Source organism: Rhamphochromis sp. 'chilingali' (genome assembly GCF_963969265.1).
Source record: "Rhamphochromis sp. 'chilingali' genome assembly, chromosome: 6".
Lineage (NCBI taxonomy): Eukaryota > Metazoa > Chordata > Actinopteri > Cichliformes > Cichlidae > Rhamphochromis > Rhamphochromis sp. 'chilingali'.
In genome coordinates this window covers 2108092-2128423 of record NC_137933.1, presented here as the reverse complement: position 1 = coordinate 2128423, position 20332 = coordinate 2108092, and the positions used below count along the sequence as shown (strand labels likewise).

The 20332-nt window shown below is 44.7% G+C and overlaps 1 protein-coding gene across 6 annotated transcripts in view; it reads right to left on the bottom strand.

Moving 5' to 3' along the window:
- ankdd1a (ankyrin repeat and death domain containing 1A) overlaps positions 1 to 20332 on the bottom strand; it is a 36018-nt gene that overhangs the window by 15279 nt on the left and 407 nt on the right. For 2 of the 6 annotated variants that reach the window (XM_080885483.1, XM_080885486.1), the window contains exons 2-7: positions 8928 to 9031; positions 4799 to 4897; positions 3424 to 3522; positions 3186 to 3290; positions 1227 to 1325; positions 49 to 147 (exon numbers count right to left, since the gene is read on the bottom strand). In XM_080885483.1, the coding sequence (XP_080741609.1) occupies positions 49 to 147; positions 1227 to 1325; positions 3186 to 3290; positions 3424 to 3522; positions 4799 to 4897; positions 8928 to 9031 (605 nt within the window). Of the gene's footprint in view, positions 1 to 48; positions 148 to 1226; positions 1326 to 3185; positions 3291 to 3423; positions 3523 to 4540; positions 4677 to 4798; positions 4898 to 8927; positions 9032 to 20332 lie in introns of those variants that run through there. The other 4 variants (XM_080885484.1, XM_080885485.1, XM_080885488.1 and 1 more) reach the window with 4 other exon arrangements.

Here is a 20332-nt window from a genome sequence, read left to right as displayed (position 1 = left end):
GTTTCTGAACATACCCCTTTAAGTGTACAGGCTCATCATCATACTTACTATATTCCTTTTATCCACACTGACACCAGTCTCTAGGATCTTCTGTAGGATCTCTGCGTGCCCTTTGCTTGCTGCTAGGTGCATAGGCGTGTTTTCTTTCTGTAATCCAGACATAACAATATATAATAACTAATATATATATATATACACAAATCACATCCAGTTTGCGTTTAGTTAGACCATCATTTATTTTTCACACACCTCCAGGCTGTGTAGGGGCTATCTGACCAAGAAGGACAGTGATGGTGCGCTGCACCAAATGGCCTGGCCTCTACAGTCACCTGACCTAAACTTAGTGGAGATGGTTTGGGATGAGATGGAGCGCAGAGTGAAGGCAAAAGGACCAACAAGTGCTCAGCATCTCTGGGAACTCCTTCAAGGCTGTTGGAAAACCATTTCAGGTAATGACCACATGAAGCTCGTCCAGAGAATGCCAACAGTGTGCAAAGCAGTAATTAAAGCAAAGGGTGGCTGTTTTGATCTGAATCAAAATATACAATATAAAAAATGTTTTGAGTTATTTCTCACTTTTTCGTTTACTTCATAATTCCATGTGTGTTCATTCATAGTTCTGATGCCTTCATTGAGAATCTACAATGTAAATAGTCATGGTTCTCACTTGGCCTTGTTTTTATAAACATTTCAACACATCTTTTCAAGTCAGTTTCAAAACTCTGAAATGCTGGCTGCTGCTCAGCACAAATTACCTTGGCAGAAGTATGGGAGAGCCTAACAAAGCTTTTTTGCACAGCTTCTGCTTGTATGGCTAAACACATCTGCTGATTCAAAGTGTGTGTATGTGTGTCCATGTCTAGCTATCTTTGTGAGGACCGACATCTGCATTCTGCTATACTTGTGAGAACCAACAGTCACTTGTGAGGACACACAACCTGGTCCTCACAAATTTGAAGGCATTTCAAGGCATTTTTGAGGCTCAAAATGTGGTTTTAGTGTCAGGGTTACAATTAGGTTATGTTTAGGTTTAGGGTAAGGGTTAGGGTTAGGCATTCATATTTAATGGTTAGGGTAAGGGGCTAGGGAAAGCATTATGTCAATGAAGGTCCTCACTAAGATAGCTGAACGGGGTTGTGTGTGTGTGTGTGTGTGTGTGTGTGTGTGTGTGTGTGTGTGTGTGTGTGTGTGTGTGTGTGTGTGTGTGTGTGTGTGTGTGTGTGTACCTTGTCCTTCAAACCAGGCATGTAACCCATTCCAATCAGAAATTCAACTGCTTCAAGCTGTCCATGTTCAGCAGCTAGGTGTAGAGCTGTCTTCCCTGACTGAGCAGAAAGACATACACATATGTTACATATAGTGTATACAATAGTGCTTCACTGAGTGCTTCACTGAGTGAATGGGTTAAATGCAGAGCGGGATTTCCCCACAGGGATCAATAAAGTATGCATTAGTATTATTATTATTACAAACAAGATATAATAATTCCATTAATATCCATATAATAAAAATTCCATTCATTTTCAGCTTGATTTATTGATATACTGCTTATACACTGCTCAAACATGTAAGGAAACACTTAATCTGAGTATAGCATCAACTAAATAAAATTTCTGGGATGTTGATCTGGTCAGCTAAGTAGTAAAGCACTCAAAGCGCTTTGTACCGGATTCAATAGTGATGGGCTAAAGCTTAGGTCTCCCAGTTTGCCTACCAGATGCTGTGGGATGATGGTATTCTTCTCCAGGTGTGCAAGGTTCCGGTACAGAGCCAAGGAGATGGCATCCTCAATGGAGTGAGTTTGCCAGTAGGCAAACTGGAAGGGGTCGAATTTGGAAGGGAATCTAGAGCTAATTGACCAGGAAACATCTCCTGGACCGCGAGTCTTCTATGAAGAGCCGTTTTTCTTTGTCACCAGCGGTCGCGGCCGCTACTGTGTGCTGGCGGGGCCCGTGTCCCGGGGACGGAAAAGCATGAGGCAGCAGGCAGCGGCCCGCTCTGGCGCCAAAACGCTGATGGTAGAAACAGAGGTCCTGTCCACGGCGCCGCTGCGCCACGATCTCTGCCATAAGCAAAGGGTGGGATGCTCCGGGGCAGGTCGGCGGGGAAGTGGAAGGTGCCGCCGGCGAGGCAGGAGAATACGATCCGCTACCTCAGCCAGGGAGCGATAATCCTTCGCACCCAGGAGCGGAGAGTTGGCGAGGCTGGCTCTCACGGCTACCGGCAGCTGTCGGAAGAAGATGTGGGCGAAGAGCGAAGAGGAATCCCCTGTTGTCCAGTCCAAGCAAGGATAGCATGTGCTCCATCAGTTCCAGAGCCGTACCGCCACCCAGGCCGGAGAGGGAGAGGAGCTTTTCGGCTCGCTCTGCGTCAAAAAGGGCATAGCGCCGAAGAAGCAGGTCCTTAAGGGCGGTGTATTTCCCTTGGGTCCCAGAGGAGAGTCAATGCACGACGGGTGGCTAGCGGGTCGAGCAAGGCCACCACATAGTGATATTTCGTGTCGTCGTCAGCCAAGATGCCACGAAGAGCGAACTAAGCCTCCATGTGCACGAACCACGACGGGGGATCGTGAAGCCAAAAGTCCGGCAGCTCAAGCGCCACAGCAAAGGCAGCTGCAGCAGGAGGCAGAGGTCTGGCAGCCGCTGATGCATCCAGAGCGGAGCCGGTGCCACCATCAGGCTGCAGCATGCTTGAGTCAGGGGTCACCAATGTGGAGGTAAACACAGGCGACACGAGGGCTCTTGACTAACACTCCTCATGTATTACTCATTACCACACAACTGAATACTTTTCCCTCCAAAACACAGCAACAACACTTCCTCAGAACTGGGTGTGAGTCGAGCCTCCAGTGGTCCACCACAGTAGGATTATATTTAACTGCTAAAACTTTCTGAACAAGTTTTACACCACTGAAAAAATAATATGTGAGGGCATCATTTTTTATATTTTGACTTTCACTTCCACTCCATTAAGTGACGTGGCATCCTTTATTCCTAGCACATTACTTAGTCCATATCAGTATAGATATCCAACATGATTTTATGTTTTGAAAATGTTCCTTTTTGGGGGGCAGTGTATTTTGCGCAAATAATTTTTTGCTAGGAGATGAGAAAAGAAAGGAAGTGTTTGTTCTTTTTATGACTCAGTTAGTACAAAATTGCTCTGTAAAGCTAGTAGTCCGTCACCTTTTCAACTCCATCTAGACTGATGCCTTCTAGGTGCGCCAAGATGAACTCCAATACTCTGATGTGTCCTCGCTGAGCAGCACAGTGCAGCATATTCAGACCGTCCTAAGATGAAAAGGATATCAGGTCAAGACAATAACCTTGTTATAAATAAGTTGCATTGCAACCCAATAAAAAAAAAAGAAACCCTGTTAAATTCAGATTTTTTAACAGTTCAATGAAGTATGGCAGCTCTTACTTTGTTTTCAGAGTTGAGCTTGGCTCCACAGGACACCAGGATCTGTAGGATGTTTAGGTGACCAAACCAGGATGCCAGAAGCAGAGCATTCATCCCAAACTGTGGACGATATTTACAAACTAATGAATCAGAACACAGAGAAAAATGTCTGACATAGGAATGGGAATCAAAAACCGGTTCTATTAGAAGACTGGTTCCCAGTAGTTTAATTCCTTGGAATTTAGTCTGCCTGCCTATCGATTCCAGTTGCACTTGCGCTACAATCAGCTGAATTTAGTGTGTGCTGGAGGACGAAAATAGTGGCACAGTCCACAGTTTGTATATGTACATTGCTATTATTCTTATTGCACAAAAAGGACAAGACCGTGACAGTAAGATGGAAACTGCATCCAGGACAGAAACAACTGCATTATGTTGCTAACACAACTTTGGCTCTTTGCATGCACAGACAGCATAACAAACCCATCATTGTCAAATTTCTCTAAGATTATGTTAAATGATGGTTTTCACAAGGTATAGCAATTCTATTTTCAATTCAGTTTTATTCATATAGTGCCAAATCACATAACCAGTTGCTGCAAGTCACTTTATATTTAAAGGTAAAGACCCTACAATAATACAGAGAAAACAGACAGCCAAATGACCCCCAGTGTCTGACAACTGATGGTACCCCCTGAAAACCAGAACCAATGCAGGGGAATACTGATGTATGACTACCAGTTGAACAACTTTGGCAAACATTGGTGTGGCTGCTCATTGGAAGACAGTGGATTCGAGCATGTCAGGTGAGTATGGGAACTACCCTCAACCATTTCAACTGAAGGCATGTTTTTTAGCTAACTGTTAGATTACTGAATTCTTATTGTACACATGGGCTTACAAGCAGGATATGGCTGTAGGGCTATTCACAGACAAAGCTACTAGCTATAATTCTAACTATTCTAAAAATGTCACTACCCATTATGAACTAAATATCAATTTAATTAGTGTTAATTAGTGTGGTAGATGTATGAGACTGACAGCAAAACCCAGGGTAAAATAACTTCAGCAACAATACAAATCCACAGTGAGTTATTCCCCATATCAAGGAATGGTGTTATGGGCGTGTTATCGTTACCACGTTTGCGAGACTAGTAGGGTCCGCATGAGCGCAACATCTGCATGCATGCACAGACTAGCCTATGCCGACAACCCCACAATGTTCCAACTATGAATGCACCGAACCAAACTGTAACAGGAACAGGTGTGTGCCGCTGTCTTTATCCACATCTGTAACAGAATACAATCCCCTTTCAGCTTCCCCCTTGAACTTACAAAGGAATTTTGTAACTAAGGAAGTGAGAAATTGTTCTTGTATCAGTTCAAGTTTACTTACACTGTCAGTCTCATTAATGTCCATATCATGCTCCAGTAGGAGACGCAAAGCCTGTTCATTCCCAGCTCCTGCTGCCCAGTGCAGTGCTTTTCGGCCTACCTACACACACACACACACACAAAAGACAATAACAGCACAGCGTATTTCTTGTTTGTTAGTGCTGACATTTTGGATTAAAATCACTTGTCCATAATAATTCCTTTGAGCTCATTCATTCGTTCTTGTGGCAGCTGAGTGCGATGCGGCAGGAATGAGAATCAGGACACCCAAGTCTGAGGCCGTGGTCCTTAGCTGGGAAAGGGTAGAGTGCCCATTCTGGGTAACGGACAAGTTACTGCCCCAAGTGGAGGAGTTTAAGTATCTCGGGTCTTGTTCACAAGTGAGGGGAGATCGACAGATGGATTGGCTGCAGTGATGCGGACGCTGTACCGGTCTGTTGTGCTGAAGAGAGAGCTGAGTGTAAAAGCCAAGCTCTCAATTTACCGGCCGATCTACATCCCCACCTTCACCTAAGGACATGAGCTTTGGGTAGTGAAAGAACAAGATTGCGGTCAGCCATCCGGGAGGGGTTCAAAGTAGAGCCGCTATGCTTCCACATCAAAATGAGCCAGTTAAGGTGGTTCGGGCATCTGACAAGGATGCCTCCTGGGTGCCTCCTGGGTGAGGTATTCCGGGCATGTCCCACTGGGTGGAGGTCCCAGGGCAGACCCAGGACACGCTGGAGAAAGTGTCTGGGGAGAAGGAGGTCTGGGCTTCTCTGCTTAATAATAATAATAATAATAATAATAATAATAATAATAATAATAATAATGGATTGCATTTATATAGCGCTTTTTGAGACCCTCAAAGTCCTTTACAATGCCACTATTCATTCACTCTCGCATTCACACACTGGTGGAGGCAGCTACAGTTGTAGCCACAGCTGCCCTGGGACAGACTGACAGAAGCGAGGCTGCCATATCGCACCATCGGCCCCTCTGGCCAACACCAGTAGGCGGTAGGGTAAAGTGTCTTGCCCAAGGACACAACGACCAGGATCGAACTGGTTGTAAATAACAAATATACATTTCAAAAAACATGGTGCAGAAACATTTTGTACAAGTCAAAGGAGCTTGCAAAGAAAAGCGTCTGGACTTCTTTAAGTTGCTTGAAGACGTTTCACCTCTCATCCGAGAAGCTTCTTCAGTTCTAAGGTCAAATGGTGGAGAGTCCCAGATATAAACCCAGTGGGAGTGACCCCCCACAGAGGGACAAAAGGACCCCCTGATGCTCCTCTAATCGCCTGAGCCAAGGTGTGAAACTGGGTGTGGGTCCCAATCAGCCAGAGTTTCGGGTGTGTTCATTGTGAAACCTGGCCCCACCTTATCATGCGAATTCCTGAGGTCAGATGGCCCAGGATGTGAGTGGGCGTTAAGGCGTCTGGGAGGGAACTCAAAACTGGATTATAGATGGCAGAGAGTTGGTGTCGTAAGCCCCGCCTCTGTTCAAAGATGGTCGCTCACAGTGGACACACCATCTTTGATGATCTTTGATCACCGTCTCTGATTATCACTGGTTCAAATGTTTAGGGATAACTGGTAATTAAATTTGATAAGTAATTACATAAAAACAACAACAACAACACTACATAGTCCACATTTTGACAAACATGCTAATAAGGTCTTCTTTAATTTCCGTACATAATCTGGCTACAATGTAGCTTGCCATCGCCAGTGTGTGAATGTGTGTGTGAATGGGTGAATGACTGAATGTAGTGTGAAGCGCTTTGGGGTCCTTAGGGACTAGAAAAGCGCTATACAAATGCAGGCCATTTACCATGTACCATGAGTCTGTACCAAGCATGTCACGACCTGCAGGATCAGCCAGGTGCTGATCAGAATCTCTCCACTCCTAGCCCTCCTCTCTTTTCTTTTTCCCTCTCTCTCCCCCTCTCTCCTTCTCTCCCCTGTTTTGCCAGGGCGGAACTCATGGCTCAGCCCCGCCTGTTGGGTTATCATATAGCCCGACGGGCGGGGCTGAGATAGATTTTGGTCGCCCGACCGGAGATATCGCTAGCTCCGGGACGTCGGGCTAGCGATTTTGCGAGCCCTGTGGCGGGTTCACGCCCTCGGTCCACGCCTTCCTGGATTGTGAACACCTGGGCCTCATCAGACCAGCTGGTATATTAGAGGGAGGAGATCAGCTGTTCAACGCTGGATTGTTGTGAAGGCTCTAGTCAGTACACATCTAGCTCAAGTTTCCTGTGCCTCTGTCTCAGAGACTTAACGAGTGTTTCTTTGTTCCTAGATTCCCCGGACCCGGATTGAACTGAGCGCATGTGTGATTTCCCCGTTTTCCCTGGAGTCCTGGACCCATGCCCCTCACGTCTTGTATATAGCACTAACCCCGCACTGTCTGTACATACACTTGGTGAAGATCTGTAAATAAACAGTCTCTGTTTAAACGCTACTCAGGAGTCCTGCGAGTGGATCCTCTAAGCAACCCGTGACAAAGCAAGACAATAACCAGGGCATTATCTCAAAAAGGACTTTAGTGTAGCATATAATATATTATGTTATAAAATATTATCCATCAATGCATATAGGTGGACCAAAGTCCAGGACAGCTTAGTTATTCTAAGACAAATTTACAAATTTTAAGTGCCGACGGCCCGCTAGCATGCTCTATCAAAAATGTGCTTTGTTGTGTATCTGACGGACGAAAGCTGAACCAGTTCCACATCACTGAAGCTGCAGCATTTTTACAAACCAATTCTGGTTCATCCGTTTCATTCAACGATCCGCTCTCGCCCTTCTCATTCTCCATCGCTGCCATGCTTTTTCCACCATGTGCGTATGAAAACAAAGGCACTGCGCATGCGCGTTTCACCCATACTCTATCGCGATATTTCATTTTCTTATCGTTGCCCAACATTATACCGGTATTACCGTGAACGGTATGATATGGCCCAGCCCTACAATTAACTTCATCATACATAAATAACCCAGGAGTCTTCGAAGTAACTTTGGTCCATCGAGACGACAATAAAATGATAATATGGTCTCCTGTTAGTTTGGAATTGAATATTGGTCAAGGGTTCCCTTTGTTCACTTCAGACTTTCAGTACAACTGTGTATCACACCAGTTACAAAATACTGATGAGCAGGACAAGGAACTGAGAGCAGTAGCAGTCAATGAGAAATCTGTTCCAGATCGTGAATAAAACCAGAAAGATAGTGACCGACTCTAGACAACAGAGGACAGATATTTATCAGAGCCTGTGTTTATCCTGGGACAGGACGTTAGTATACAGTTGTGTTCATAAATGGTAAATGGCCTGTATTTATATAGCGCTTTACTAGTCCCTAAGGACCCCAAAGCGCTTTACATATCCAGTCATCCACCCATTCACACACTGGTGATGGCAGCTACATTGTAGCCACAGCCACCCTGGGGCACTGACAGAGGCGAGGCTGCCGGACACTGGCGCCACCGGGCCCTCTGACCACCACCAGTAGGCAACGGGTGAAGCGTCTCGCCCAAGGACACAACGACCGAGACTGTCCAAGCCGGGGCTCGAACAGGCAACCTTCCAATTACAAGGCGAACTCCCAACTCTTGAGCCACGATCGCCCAAGTTTACATACTCTGGTATATGCATATAGATGATAAAAGAAAAACATTTCTTTCACTCATGGTTAGTGGTTGGCTGATGCCATTTATTGTCAAACAACTGCGGGAAAAGGTAGTTGACTTCTATAAAACAGGACAAGGAAATAAGAAAATATCAGCAGTGTCAAACTCCAGTTAAGAAGTGAAAAATGGGGGTTCTGCTGAAACCAAACCACAGTCAAGTAGACCAACTAAAATTTCAGCCACAACTGCCAGACATATTGTTTGGGATGCAGCTCCCCCAATCAGAAGCAGGACCTGCAGACTCTTAAAGGTGCAGAACACTCATACACAACAGACCAGACATACTGACACACCGATTCAAAACATGGCCAGGGCCACATAACAGAGTAAGCCAGAATGAGACTAGGCAAGAAAAGAAAATGAGAATTTAGAGGAGTAAATAAGACCCAAGGCTTGGATTTTCAAAGCCATCAACTGCTGACATCCAGAAAAGTCTGTTCTTCAGCATGCTTACTTTGTTTTTGGCATTGGCGTCCACACCCTTCTTGATGAGTTCTTGCATTTTCCATGTGTCATTTCTTTTGGCAGCATCGTGAAAATCCTTTTCAGACCACAACACTGAAATCAGACAAAGAAAAAACCTTAAGCGTCAAATCTGTGCTGGAGTTGAAATGTCATTTGCCACCTTTGAACCTAACCCCACCCATTGCATAAAAGTTAATAATCCAAGAAAAAGTTTACAAGAGGAAGACAGGGGTGCAGAAAGAGTGAAATAAGCTACATGAATGTGTGAGCCTGAGTGATGCTCAGGCCACAGATAAATGGCCTGAGCCAAGTGGCACCAAGTGGCACAACAATTCACTTCTGCCACAGTTTCTTTTGACATAAAGGGACTTTAGCATGACATTCAAGTTCCAGCACCACTCTGCTTGAAGCTAAAACTAAGTCTTTGATCTCTATTGGCATTCATGACCTGTGCTACCATTTGTAACTGTGGAGACACGTATGGCTGCAAAGGAAATGAATTTAGTATGGTTGTTAGCTGTACTTTCTTTCACCCTCATGTTGAGTTCTGGTCAAATTTGACTGATTTAAAACATTTAGCTTTGAAAAAAGTTTCATCAGACTGACCTGAACATTCCATGACTTTGTCCACAAAAGAGTCCACACACTCAAACGCAAAACACACTCCTTGGGTTCCCTGGCAACCACTACAGAAACATTTTCCCTAGTAGAGCCTCTCTTCCACGGAACAACTCCAACTGTGTTGGCAGTTCTCACAAACAGTTGAAACATTGTTTCAAAGGCATCAAACTTGTTTCATAAATTTGGTTTATAATACTTTTTTGGAAGCAAAGCCCCCCCAAAAAAGCATAGAGGCAACTATGTGGCAACACCAGGGCAGGTTGATATACCCTAAGTGAGGCTCTTGATTACACAGTTGATCACTACACTGGTGAGGACAAGTGAGAGAATGAAACTGACAATGAGGATGAAATAGAGGAGGAAGTGTCAGAAGCTAAAGACAGCACTGAATATAATTTGTGCAATCCAGACCAAGATAAGATGAGGAGGAATTCAGTGATGAAGATGACGCTGCTGTCACATTCAAGAACTTCAGGAACTTATCCCCACCTGACAATCACGTTAGGTTTTCTGCTGAAAATTTCATTAGAACCTGCAAAATTTGCTGTGTCCTGGATGATGACATCAAATCCTGCTTCGAACAGTTACTGACTGTGTTGATCTAAACCATAGCGGCAAACTTTGAAGGGGAAACAAAAACAGAGTTACAAAGAAAGTTGGAAGGAAGTAACCCAGAAACAGATCAAAGCACAGATGAATCGTTACTCTGTTTGACTGTAAAAATATTGTAAATGGTTAAAAAAAAAAAACCTGTTCCTGGTAACTTTGACCCAATGTAATCTGTGACAATTGTTTCTCGTAGTCAAAACAATGCAGAAATTACTTTTTAGTAGTCGAATTCACAGGTTATAACCTCGGATTAATGAAACATAAATAACAAACAGAAGTTTAGAAATGGTTTATATGAGAAACAGAAAAGCCACTGGGCTGCTCAGTCACTAACTAACATTACTGTACTTTTATTATGAGTGTTAGACTGTAAGAGTAACAGCTGAATACTAAATGTGTTCAAACAGCAGCATATTTCTCTCTCTCCACATCTGTAAGGACAGGTGAGAATGAGACTTTATTCGAGCTTTGAGGGATAAACTTCACATCTGACACTGATTCTTCTCTCTGATTACAGGAGCTGCACTCAGATTCAGACATCAGCAACACCCAGTGATGATTTATGCTGAAAACAGTTTTTTAGTACTGGAAAAAATTAACTGATGAAAAAAGAACAAAGGCTAAACTAAGTTAGCCCTAAGTTATTAAGTCGTATTGTATCACGCACTTAACTGTAGATTGTTATTCATACATTCATTTCATCACGTTTGGACAACTGTATTTCACTGTTTATATGTGTAAGAAAAAACTCCCTGGAATTCCTGCAGGTTGTTCAAAACGCTGCAGCAAGGCTTCTGACCAAATCTTCCAGTACTCACATGTGACACCATCTTGGCATTGGCTCCCCATTGAATTCACATTCCACTTTAAGATTCTGATTCTGACTTTTAGAGCTCTCCATGGACAAGCAGCAGTTTACATTATTGAACTTCTACAGCCCTATGTCCCTAGCAGGTCCCTGAGGTCATGTGATCAGGGCCTACTTATTATACAGCATACGAGGCTTAGAACTAAGGCAGACAGAGCTTTTGCCTCTGTGGGCCCTAGAGGAACCCAGAGGCAGTAAATCGAGAGCACTGGCCTAAATCTCGGCAGTGTCTCTCCTTCCTCAAAATACTTAAAGACTTCCATCTGCCTCTGAAGGTGCTCAAGAACTTCTACTCCTACACCATCCTGACGGGAAATACCTGCACCTGGTATGGGTAAAGCACCAAGCAGGACGAGCTCTCCAAAGAGTGCTTTGCTCTGCCGAACACATCATTCCCTCAGAGCTTCCTGACCTGCAGTCTGTTTACACCAAGTGGTGCAGTACCACAACCAGGAAGATTATGAAGGACCTCTTCCATCCCCACAATGGACTCTTCTCACTGTTGAGGTCAGGGAAGCGCTTCCGCTCCTTTAAGGCCAAAACAGGGAGAATGAGGAGGAGCTTCTTCCCCCAGGCTATTCAGGCCCTGAACCAGGTGTAGGACTGCAATCTCTACACATCACTGTACATGCACTTAACAACAACAATAATCGTCAGTTTTGACTGTTTGATCCAAGACTGTCAATCTGCACACGGCTGATTTGCACACCTTTTTATTTTAATTTTTAATTTCAGTGTGTTCTTGTATTTTTAATGGTTGAGAATTGCACAGCAATAAGCATTTCACTGCATGTTGTACTGTGTATGATTGTGTATGATAAATAAAATTTGAATTTGAAAATTGAGCCCTGTGGAGTGCCACATGACATAAGCATTAGATGCTTCAGAACTGCAAAGGTTTACAGACAAAGATCTATCTGCCAGATAAGACCTAAACCATTTAAGCACAGTGCAATGCAATGATGTAGCAAAGATATTAAAAATGTTGTGGTCTATTGTGTCAGAGGCAGCAGTTAAGTCAAACAAAACCAGAACAACAAGTTTACCAGTCACATGCGATAAGGATGTTGTTAAACACCCTTAATAATACAGATTATGTGCTATAAAGAGTTTTACCCAGCCTCCCTGGGAAAGTCTATGCCAGGGTGCTGGAAAGGAGAGTTCGTCCGCTAGTCGAACCTCGGATACAGGAGGAACAATGCGGTTTTCGTCCTGGTCACGGAACACTGGACCAGCTCTTTATCCTCTCCAGGATACTTGAGGGTGCATGGGAGTTTGCCCAACCAGTCTACATGTGTTTTGTGGACTTGGAGAAGGCATTCGACCGTGTCCCTCGGGGTGTCCTGTGGGAGGTGTTGCGGGAGTATGGGGTGTCTGGCCCATTGCTACGGGCCATTCGATCCCTATACGACCGTTGCAAGAGCTTGGTTTGCATTGCCGGCAATAAGTCGGACTCGTTCCCGGTGGGTGATGGGCTCCGCCAGGGCTGCCCTTTGTCTCCGGTTCTGTTCATAATTTTTATGGACAGGATTTCTAGGCGCAGCCAAGTGGCGGAGGGCTTTCGCTTTGGTGGCCTCATCTCTGCTTTTCGCGGATGATGTGGTTCTGTTGGCTTCATCGGGCGATGGCCTCCAGCTCGCACTGGAACGGTTCGCAGCCGAGTGTGAAGCAGCAGGAATGAGGATCAGCACCTCCAAATCTGAGGCCATGGTTCTCAGCCGGAAAAGGGTGGAGTGCCCACTCCGGGTCGGGGATGAGTTCCTGCCCCAAGTGGAGGAGTTCAAGTATCTCGGGGTCTTGTTCGCGAGTGATGGGAGAAGGGAGCCGGAGATCGACAGACGGATTGGGGCTGCAGCTGCAGTAATGCGGACGCTGCACCGGTCCGTCGTGGTGAAGAGGGAGCTGAGTGTAAAAGCGAAGCTCTCAATTTACCGGTCGATCTACGTCCCTACCCTCACCTATGGCCACGAGCTGTGGGTAGTGACCGAAAGAACGAGATCGCGGATACAAGCGGCAGAAATGAGCTTCCTCTGAAGGGTGGCTGGCCTCTCCCTTAGAGATAGGGTGAGAAGTTCGGCCATCTGGGAGGGGCTCAGAGTAGAGCAGCTGCTGCTCCACATCGAAAGGAGCCAGCTGAGATGGTTCGGGCATCTGACAAAGATGCCTCCTGGGCGCCTCCTGGGTGAGGTGTTCCAGTCATGTCCCACCGGGAGGAGGCTCCGGGGCAGACCCAGGACACGCTGGAGAGATTATATCTCTCGGCTGGCCTGGGAACACCTTGGTATTCCCCTGGATAAGCTGGAGGAGGTGGCTGGGGAGAGGGAGGTCTGGGCCTCTTTGCTTAAGCTGCTGCCCCCACGACCCGACCTCGGATAAAGCGGATGAAGATGGATGAAGATGGATGGAAAGAGTTTTACCCGACCCACAGGAGGCTATTCATATCTAGAAAATGTTTTAGTTGACATGATACAATTTTCTCTAAAACTTTGGTAAGAAAAGGCAGCTTGGACTGAGGCCTATATTTAGCCAGTTCAGTGTGCTCAAGAACAGGTTTCCTAAGCAATGGCTGCATTACTGCACATTTAAAATTTACAGGAACTAGACCAGAGGACAGACTGCTGTTTATAATAGCAAGAACAGACTGCCTGCCGTATAGCAGTCAAAAAAAAGAAGAGCTGAGGCCTTAATATAGCGAACCACATCCTCTAAGAGTGAGAGGGTCACCGGCTCAAACTGAGTAAAAACAGCAGAAGGGACAGAGGCAGAGAGGCGAGTCAGCAGCTGTGATAACAGCCCTTGTGGTGGCAACCTTTAAAAGAAAACACACAGAAAACCATTGCATATATCAGGAGAAGCGTCTAAACAGAAACAGAGGCAAAGGTGTTAAATAACGTGGGCTATGGCTGTTTTAAGAAATGAAATCTGTAAAATATTCCTTTTTTGCCTCTTTAACAGTATTCTGGTAGTGACACTGGCAGTCTTACAATTTGAAATGACAGCTTTTCCATCTGTGCTCTGCTCTGTGACATTCCCTCCTGATAGCATGAGCTCTGTCATTAAACCAAGGTTCAGGTTTAGAATTAGGCTGCCTGACGTTACTAGCCAGAGATGAACTATTTGTTATTAATCTCCCGCTCTCTTCAACAGCTTGTCCTTTCCTCCAAGGATGGTTTGACAGGAAGAATAAAACCAGGAACAGGAAGGGCCACAAAGCTGATTAAAATCAGCAAAAAACTGAGAGGCAATGGGAGATAATAGCCCAACATTGCTGAACAGGAGGGCGAGCTGCAGTACATGTAAAACCCACATTAAATAAAACACACATCTGAGAGTACAGAGGTACAGACAGGTTAGTCACAGGGAGACTATATGAAAGAATAAGGTCTATTGTGTGTCTGCGCTTATGCAGGGCCCAGTACAGAGTGAGCAACAATAAATAAAAACAAGTTGCCCCCCCCCCCTGTACTGGATAGAACAACAGGGGGAGACGAGCAACTCCTTTTTCCCACAGGATGCAAAATGCAGTCAGCTTATCGTCCCTGAAGCGTCCCGAGCAGGTGAACCTGTCACTAAATGGACATTAGCGCGTGATAATAGCAATAGAGGGGATCATAGCATTAAATGTGACCCATCCTTTCTTGTTGCCAATAAATGTCTTGAGCAGTAGATGGCAGCTAGAACTGGAATTAAATGTAGGCTCTTATCTTCACTTCATCTACGTCCATCCAATCCTCGCACCTTTGCGTCCCATGCAAGTCAGACTTCATGCTGCTGATGTGAGCAATTGCATAGAGTATGTGTCCTGGTGTGAAACCAGTTACTAGTGGTTTGCAGTGCATGCTCTCTGCATTAGTGGGAAACCACTAACTATTCTAGAGCACTCAAAGCACTTTATACAACATGCCTCATCCACCCATTCATACAAGGGTTTTTTTCAATGCTTAATTGCTTTCCATCTAACATTCACACATATTCATACTCCAGTGGTTGCATCATAGCATCATAGAGCAGCTTGGGATTAGTGTCTTGCTAGAGGATATTTGGCATGCAGACTGTCGCAGCCAGGGAACCACAAACCTTCCTATCAGTAGGCGACCCAGTCTACCTCCTAACTAGACACACCATTACGAGACATCCACTCACCATCCACTGCTCAGCCTCCTAGTAGATACACCCATGGTAACAACTTCAAAAATCCTACATAACCTTGTTCAAGTTATTTCATTCACAAGTTTTAAAAAAAATTGACCTCTAACCTTGACCATGAGGTCGATGTCACCGAGATTTGAAGTTCTCCAAGATTTGTAATAGATACACCCATGGTATCGATTTCAAAATCCTCATTATGGAGTTATCACAATCACAAATTTGTATGTCCGTACTGCTCGCCTATCTGGTGGGCAACTATAACCCATCATATAACCCTGTACACCTCTGACTTCTGCTACAACTCTGAATTATGCCACATTCAGAAGTTTGCAGACGACACAGCCATCATGGGGTGTATCTGGGATGATCAGGAAGAGGAGTACAGAAGTCTGGTGAGGAACTTTGTCGCATGGAGTCACACAAACCACCTGCAACTCAACACCTCAAAGACTAAGGAACTGGTTGTGGACTTCGGGAGGTCCAGAGAAGGTCCACTGCCGGTTCAGATAGAGGGGGAGGAGGTGGAGGTGGTCAACAAGTACAAGTACCTCGGGCTGTGGGTGGACAATAAACTGGACTGGTCATGCAACACAGAGCACCTGTATAAAAAAGCCCAAAGCCGACTGTACTTCCTCAGGAGGCTGAGGTCTTTTAACATCTGCAGGAAGCTCCTGAGGATGTTTTACCAGTCGGTGGTTGCTGGAGTACTTTTCTATGCTGTGGTGTGCTGGGGGAGCAGCACAGCAAAGAAGGACTCATCCAGGCTGGAGAAACTGATCAGGAGGGCTAGCTCTGTGGTCGGCATGAAGCTGGACACTCTGGTGACAGTGGCAGAGAAAAGGACATTAAAGAAACTGATGGACATTATGGACAATGCCAGGCATCCTCTGCACACGGCCATAAACAACCAGAAGAGTCTGTTCAGTGACAGGTTGCTTCTCCCAAAGACAAGAACTAACAGACTTAAAAACTCCTTTGTCCCACAGGCCATCAGACTGTTAAACTCCTCTCTGGAGGGGAGAGGGAGGGGAGACAGGAGGACAAAGGAGGGGGGAACAACTAAGCTGTAGTGCCTCTTCACCTCACTGTGCAATACCTTTTGTGCAATACTTTTGTAAATAGTCAACAGTGCAATAGACTCAATACTTGAAATGTGCAATTCACTTGTATTTTTATTTTTTATTCCTATTTATCCCCTTTGTATATTTTATTTATATTGTCTCTGTATTTATGTATGTGTGTGTGTGTGTGTGTGTGTGTGTGTGTGTGTGTGTGTGTGTGTGTGTGTGTGTGTGTGTGTGTATATATATATAACAATTCTGTAACTGTAACTTCGGTCGTTGCTGTGCTTTTTTTGGAAGTCGAATTTCCCAGAGGAACCCACCCGAGGGATTAATAAAGTTCTATCTTATCTCTTATCTTATCTCTTATCAGCTTTTTACAGCTGAAGGGGGAAAAAATTTAGTTTTCATGGTTTTCAATTCCGCAATTCAGCAAAAATGGTCAAGGGGGGGGGGGGGCAGACACAAATGGCCAGCATGAAGCCCAGAGGGCTAACTTAATCTAATGCAATGTTTAAATTAAGGTCCCAGTATGCCTGCCACAACATCATCTCACAGTCACTTGTACCTGTAGGACTATTGTTCCAACATCTCACTCTGTGTACCTGTATGTCTCTAAGCTCCTGTATTTGAAATATCACTGAAATGGTAGGAAAAACCGTTACAAAGCACACTTGTGTCTTCAACCCAGCTGGATCAGGAAAAGCCTGATGCACCAGGTTATAACAATTGAGACCTGGTAACACAAAGACTGTGTTCTAACTTCTCAACATGACATGAGAACATGACATTGACTAAAATCATCCACATTTTTCTAACCGAAAACCTTAGATGACGAGTACAGGCTGTGAGGGACAGTTCCCTGTACAGCGGTATCCAAGCCCTCACTAACTACAAAGGATAGAGCCCCCCCAAGCCCCAAAATCACCCTCAAACTCGCGAAAGGAGCTCAACACCTTCTTTGCTTAGGTTGAGGTGGACTGCTCAGTTTGCTCTCTGTGGACTAAAGCTCAGCATTCAACACTATAAAACCAGACATCCTCATCATCAAACTGGACCATCTTCATATCCCCCCCTACCAACTGCTCCTGGATCAAAGACTTCCTCACAAACCGGCCTCAATCAGTCCAACTCGGACCCCAAACTGGGTGTTTGGTACACAGACCACTACTGAGAAAAGCAAGGCTACGCAGAGGGTAATGACACTGCCCAGAAAAATCATTGGCTGTACTCTGCTACAAATTTTGTGGAGGGTGGCACACTGGTCTGGTGCTCATTGGTCTGGTCTAGAACAATGACGAGTGACGAGTCTGCATACAGACAGGAAATAGCAGTCAGAACCACCTGGAGCTGAACCTGCTCAAGATTGTGGCGATATTGGATTGTCGGAGACCCCCCCACGCCTTCGTCCCTCTCACCATCCTGAACAATAAAGTATCCGATGTGGATCACGGATTTGAAGTGGTCCTCACATCAGTCTGTCTGGAACAAGGCCCAGCAGAGGTTGTATTCCCTGCAGCAATTCAGGAAGTTCCACCTGCCACAGGAGCTGATGGTCATCTTCTACACTGCAGTCATCCAGTCTGTCCTGTGTACATCAATCATTGTCTGGTTTGGCTTAGCCACGAAGCAGGACAGGGCCAGACTGCATCAGAGAGGATCCTCAAGCAGAAAACATCTCTGCAGATCCTGGACATAAACTGTTCTATTTTTACAAAAACCAGCCACCACTCAGCCATGACTCAGGTCATATGCATATTGTACTGCACAATCTGCACTATTCAAAATTAATACTTAAGGTTCATCCAGGTTGCTCTATGTTCAGCCTATTTATATCTATCATTCATGCCCAGCTGCAACTTGTCATAGTTTGTATAGTTTCTTAAGACCTTCCACAACTTGCACTTTTCTAACTTTCTAACCTCGTATTTATGTTCTCCTTCTGTATATACAGTGGGGCAAAAAAGTATTTAGTCGCCACCGATTGTGCAAGTTCCCCCACCTAAAATGATGACAGAGGTCAGTAATTTGCACCAGAGGTACACTTCAACTGTGAGAGACAGAATGTGAAAAAAAAATCCATGAATCCACATGGTAGGATTTGTAAAGAATTTATTGGTAAATCAGGGTGGAAAATAAGTATTTGGTCAATAACAAAAATACAACTCAATACTTTGTAACATAACCTTTGTTGGCAATAACAGAGGTCAAACGTTTACTATAGGTCTTTACCAGGTTTGCACACACAGTAGCTGGTATTTTGGCCCATTCCTCCATGCAGATCTTCTCGAGAGCAGTGATGTTTTGGGGCTGTCGCCGAGCAACACGGACTTTCAACTCCCGCCACAGATTTTCTATGGGGTTGAGGTCTGGAGACTGGCTAGGCCACTCCAGGACTTTCAAATGCTTCTTACGGAGTCACTCCTTTGTTGCCCGGGCGGTGTGTTTTGGATCATTGTCATGTTGGAAGACCCAGCCTCGTTTCATCTTCAAAGTTCTCACTGATGGAAGGAGGTTTTGGCTCAAAATCTCACGATACATGGCCCCATTCATTCTGTCCTTAACACGGATCAGTCGTCCTGTCCCCTTGGCAGAAAAACAGCCCCATAGCATGATGTTTCCACCCCCATGCTTCACAGTAGGTATGGTGTTCTTGGGATGCAACTCAGTATTCTTCTTCCTCCAAACACGACGAGTTGAGTTTATACCAAAAAGTTCTACTTTGGTTTCATCTGACCACATGACATTCTCCCAATCCTCTGCTGTATCATCCATGTGCTCTCTGGCAAACTTCAGACGGGCCTGGACATGCACTGGCTTCAGCAGCGGAACACGTCTGGCACTGCGGGATTTGATTCCCTGCCGTTGTAGTGTGTTACTGATGGTGACCTTTGTTACTTTGGTCCCAGCTCTCTGCAGGTCATTCACCAGGTCCCCCCGTGTGGTTCTGGGATCTTTGCTCACCGTTCTCATGATCATTTTGACCCCACGGGATGAGATCTTGCGTGGAGCCCCAGATCGAGGGAGATTATCAGTGGTCTTGTATGTCTTCCATTTTCTGATGATTGCTCCCACAGTTGATTTTTTCACACCAAGCTGCTTGCCTATTGTAGATTCACTCTTCCCAGTCTGGTGCAGGTCTACAATACTTTTCCTGGTGTCCTTCCAAAGCTCTTTGGTCTTGGCCATGGCGGAGTTTGGAGTCTGACTGTTTGAGGCTGTGGACAGGTGTCTTTTATACAGATGATGAGTTCAAACAGGTGCCATTCATACAGGTAACGAGTGGGGGACAGAAAAGCTTCTTACAGAAGACGTTACAGGTCTGTGAGAGCCAGAGATTTTCCTTGTTTGAGGTGACCAAATACTTATTTTCCACCCTGATTTACCAATAAATTCTTTACAAATCCTACCATGTGGATTCATGGATTTTTTTTTCACATTCTGTCTCTCACAGTTGAAGTGTACCTCTGGTGCAAATTACTGACCTCTGTCATCATTTTAAGTGGCTGACTAAATACTTTTTTGCCCCACTGTATGACTTATTTGCTTATTTAAAAATGTTTATTTTTTACATGCAGAGAGTAAAGCGAACCTGAGTCAAATTCCTTGTTTGTGTGCACAAACGTGGCCAAATAAAGAAGATTTTGGTTTTGAATCAATGCATGCAACACCTGTTTCAGGTAGAGAAAGGCAGCAGTGTCCTCAAGATTGCTTGTTTATTTCTTTTCATTCAAAAGACCCTCAACGGCAGTAAATGTTTCTAAAATAGACAGTATAAAACTGTGGGTGATTATCTACATCCATCTTTTATACTGAGTATAGTTACATCTCCTGTTCCAAATGTATCCTGAGCTATGAATGGTTTCTTATTATCCTACAAAGTATCAACAGGCTTTTTCAGTGCAAAATCTAAACAATTAAATGAATAGATACAAAAAAAAATAGAAGAAAAAAGAAATCTCAGAAATCATATTGACTTTAAATGTTGATGACAGGAATTTAAACTCCTCAACAGTTTACTCAGTCACACAAAGAAATCTGTGAAATTGCACTTTTAATTCCTGTTTCCTGTTAATTGCAGTGTGG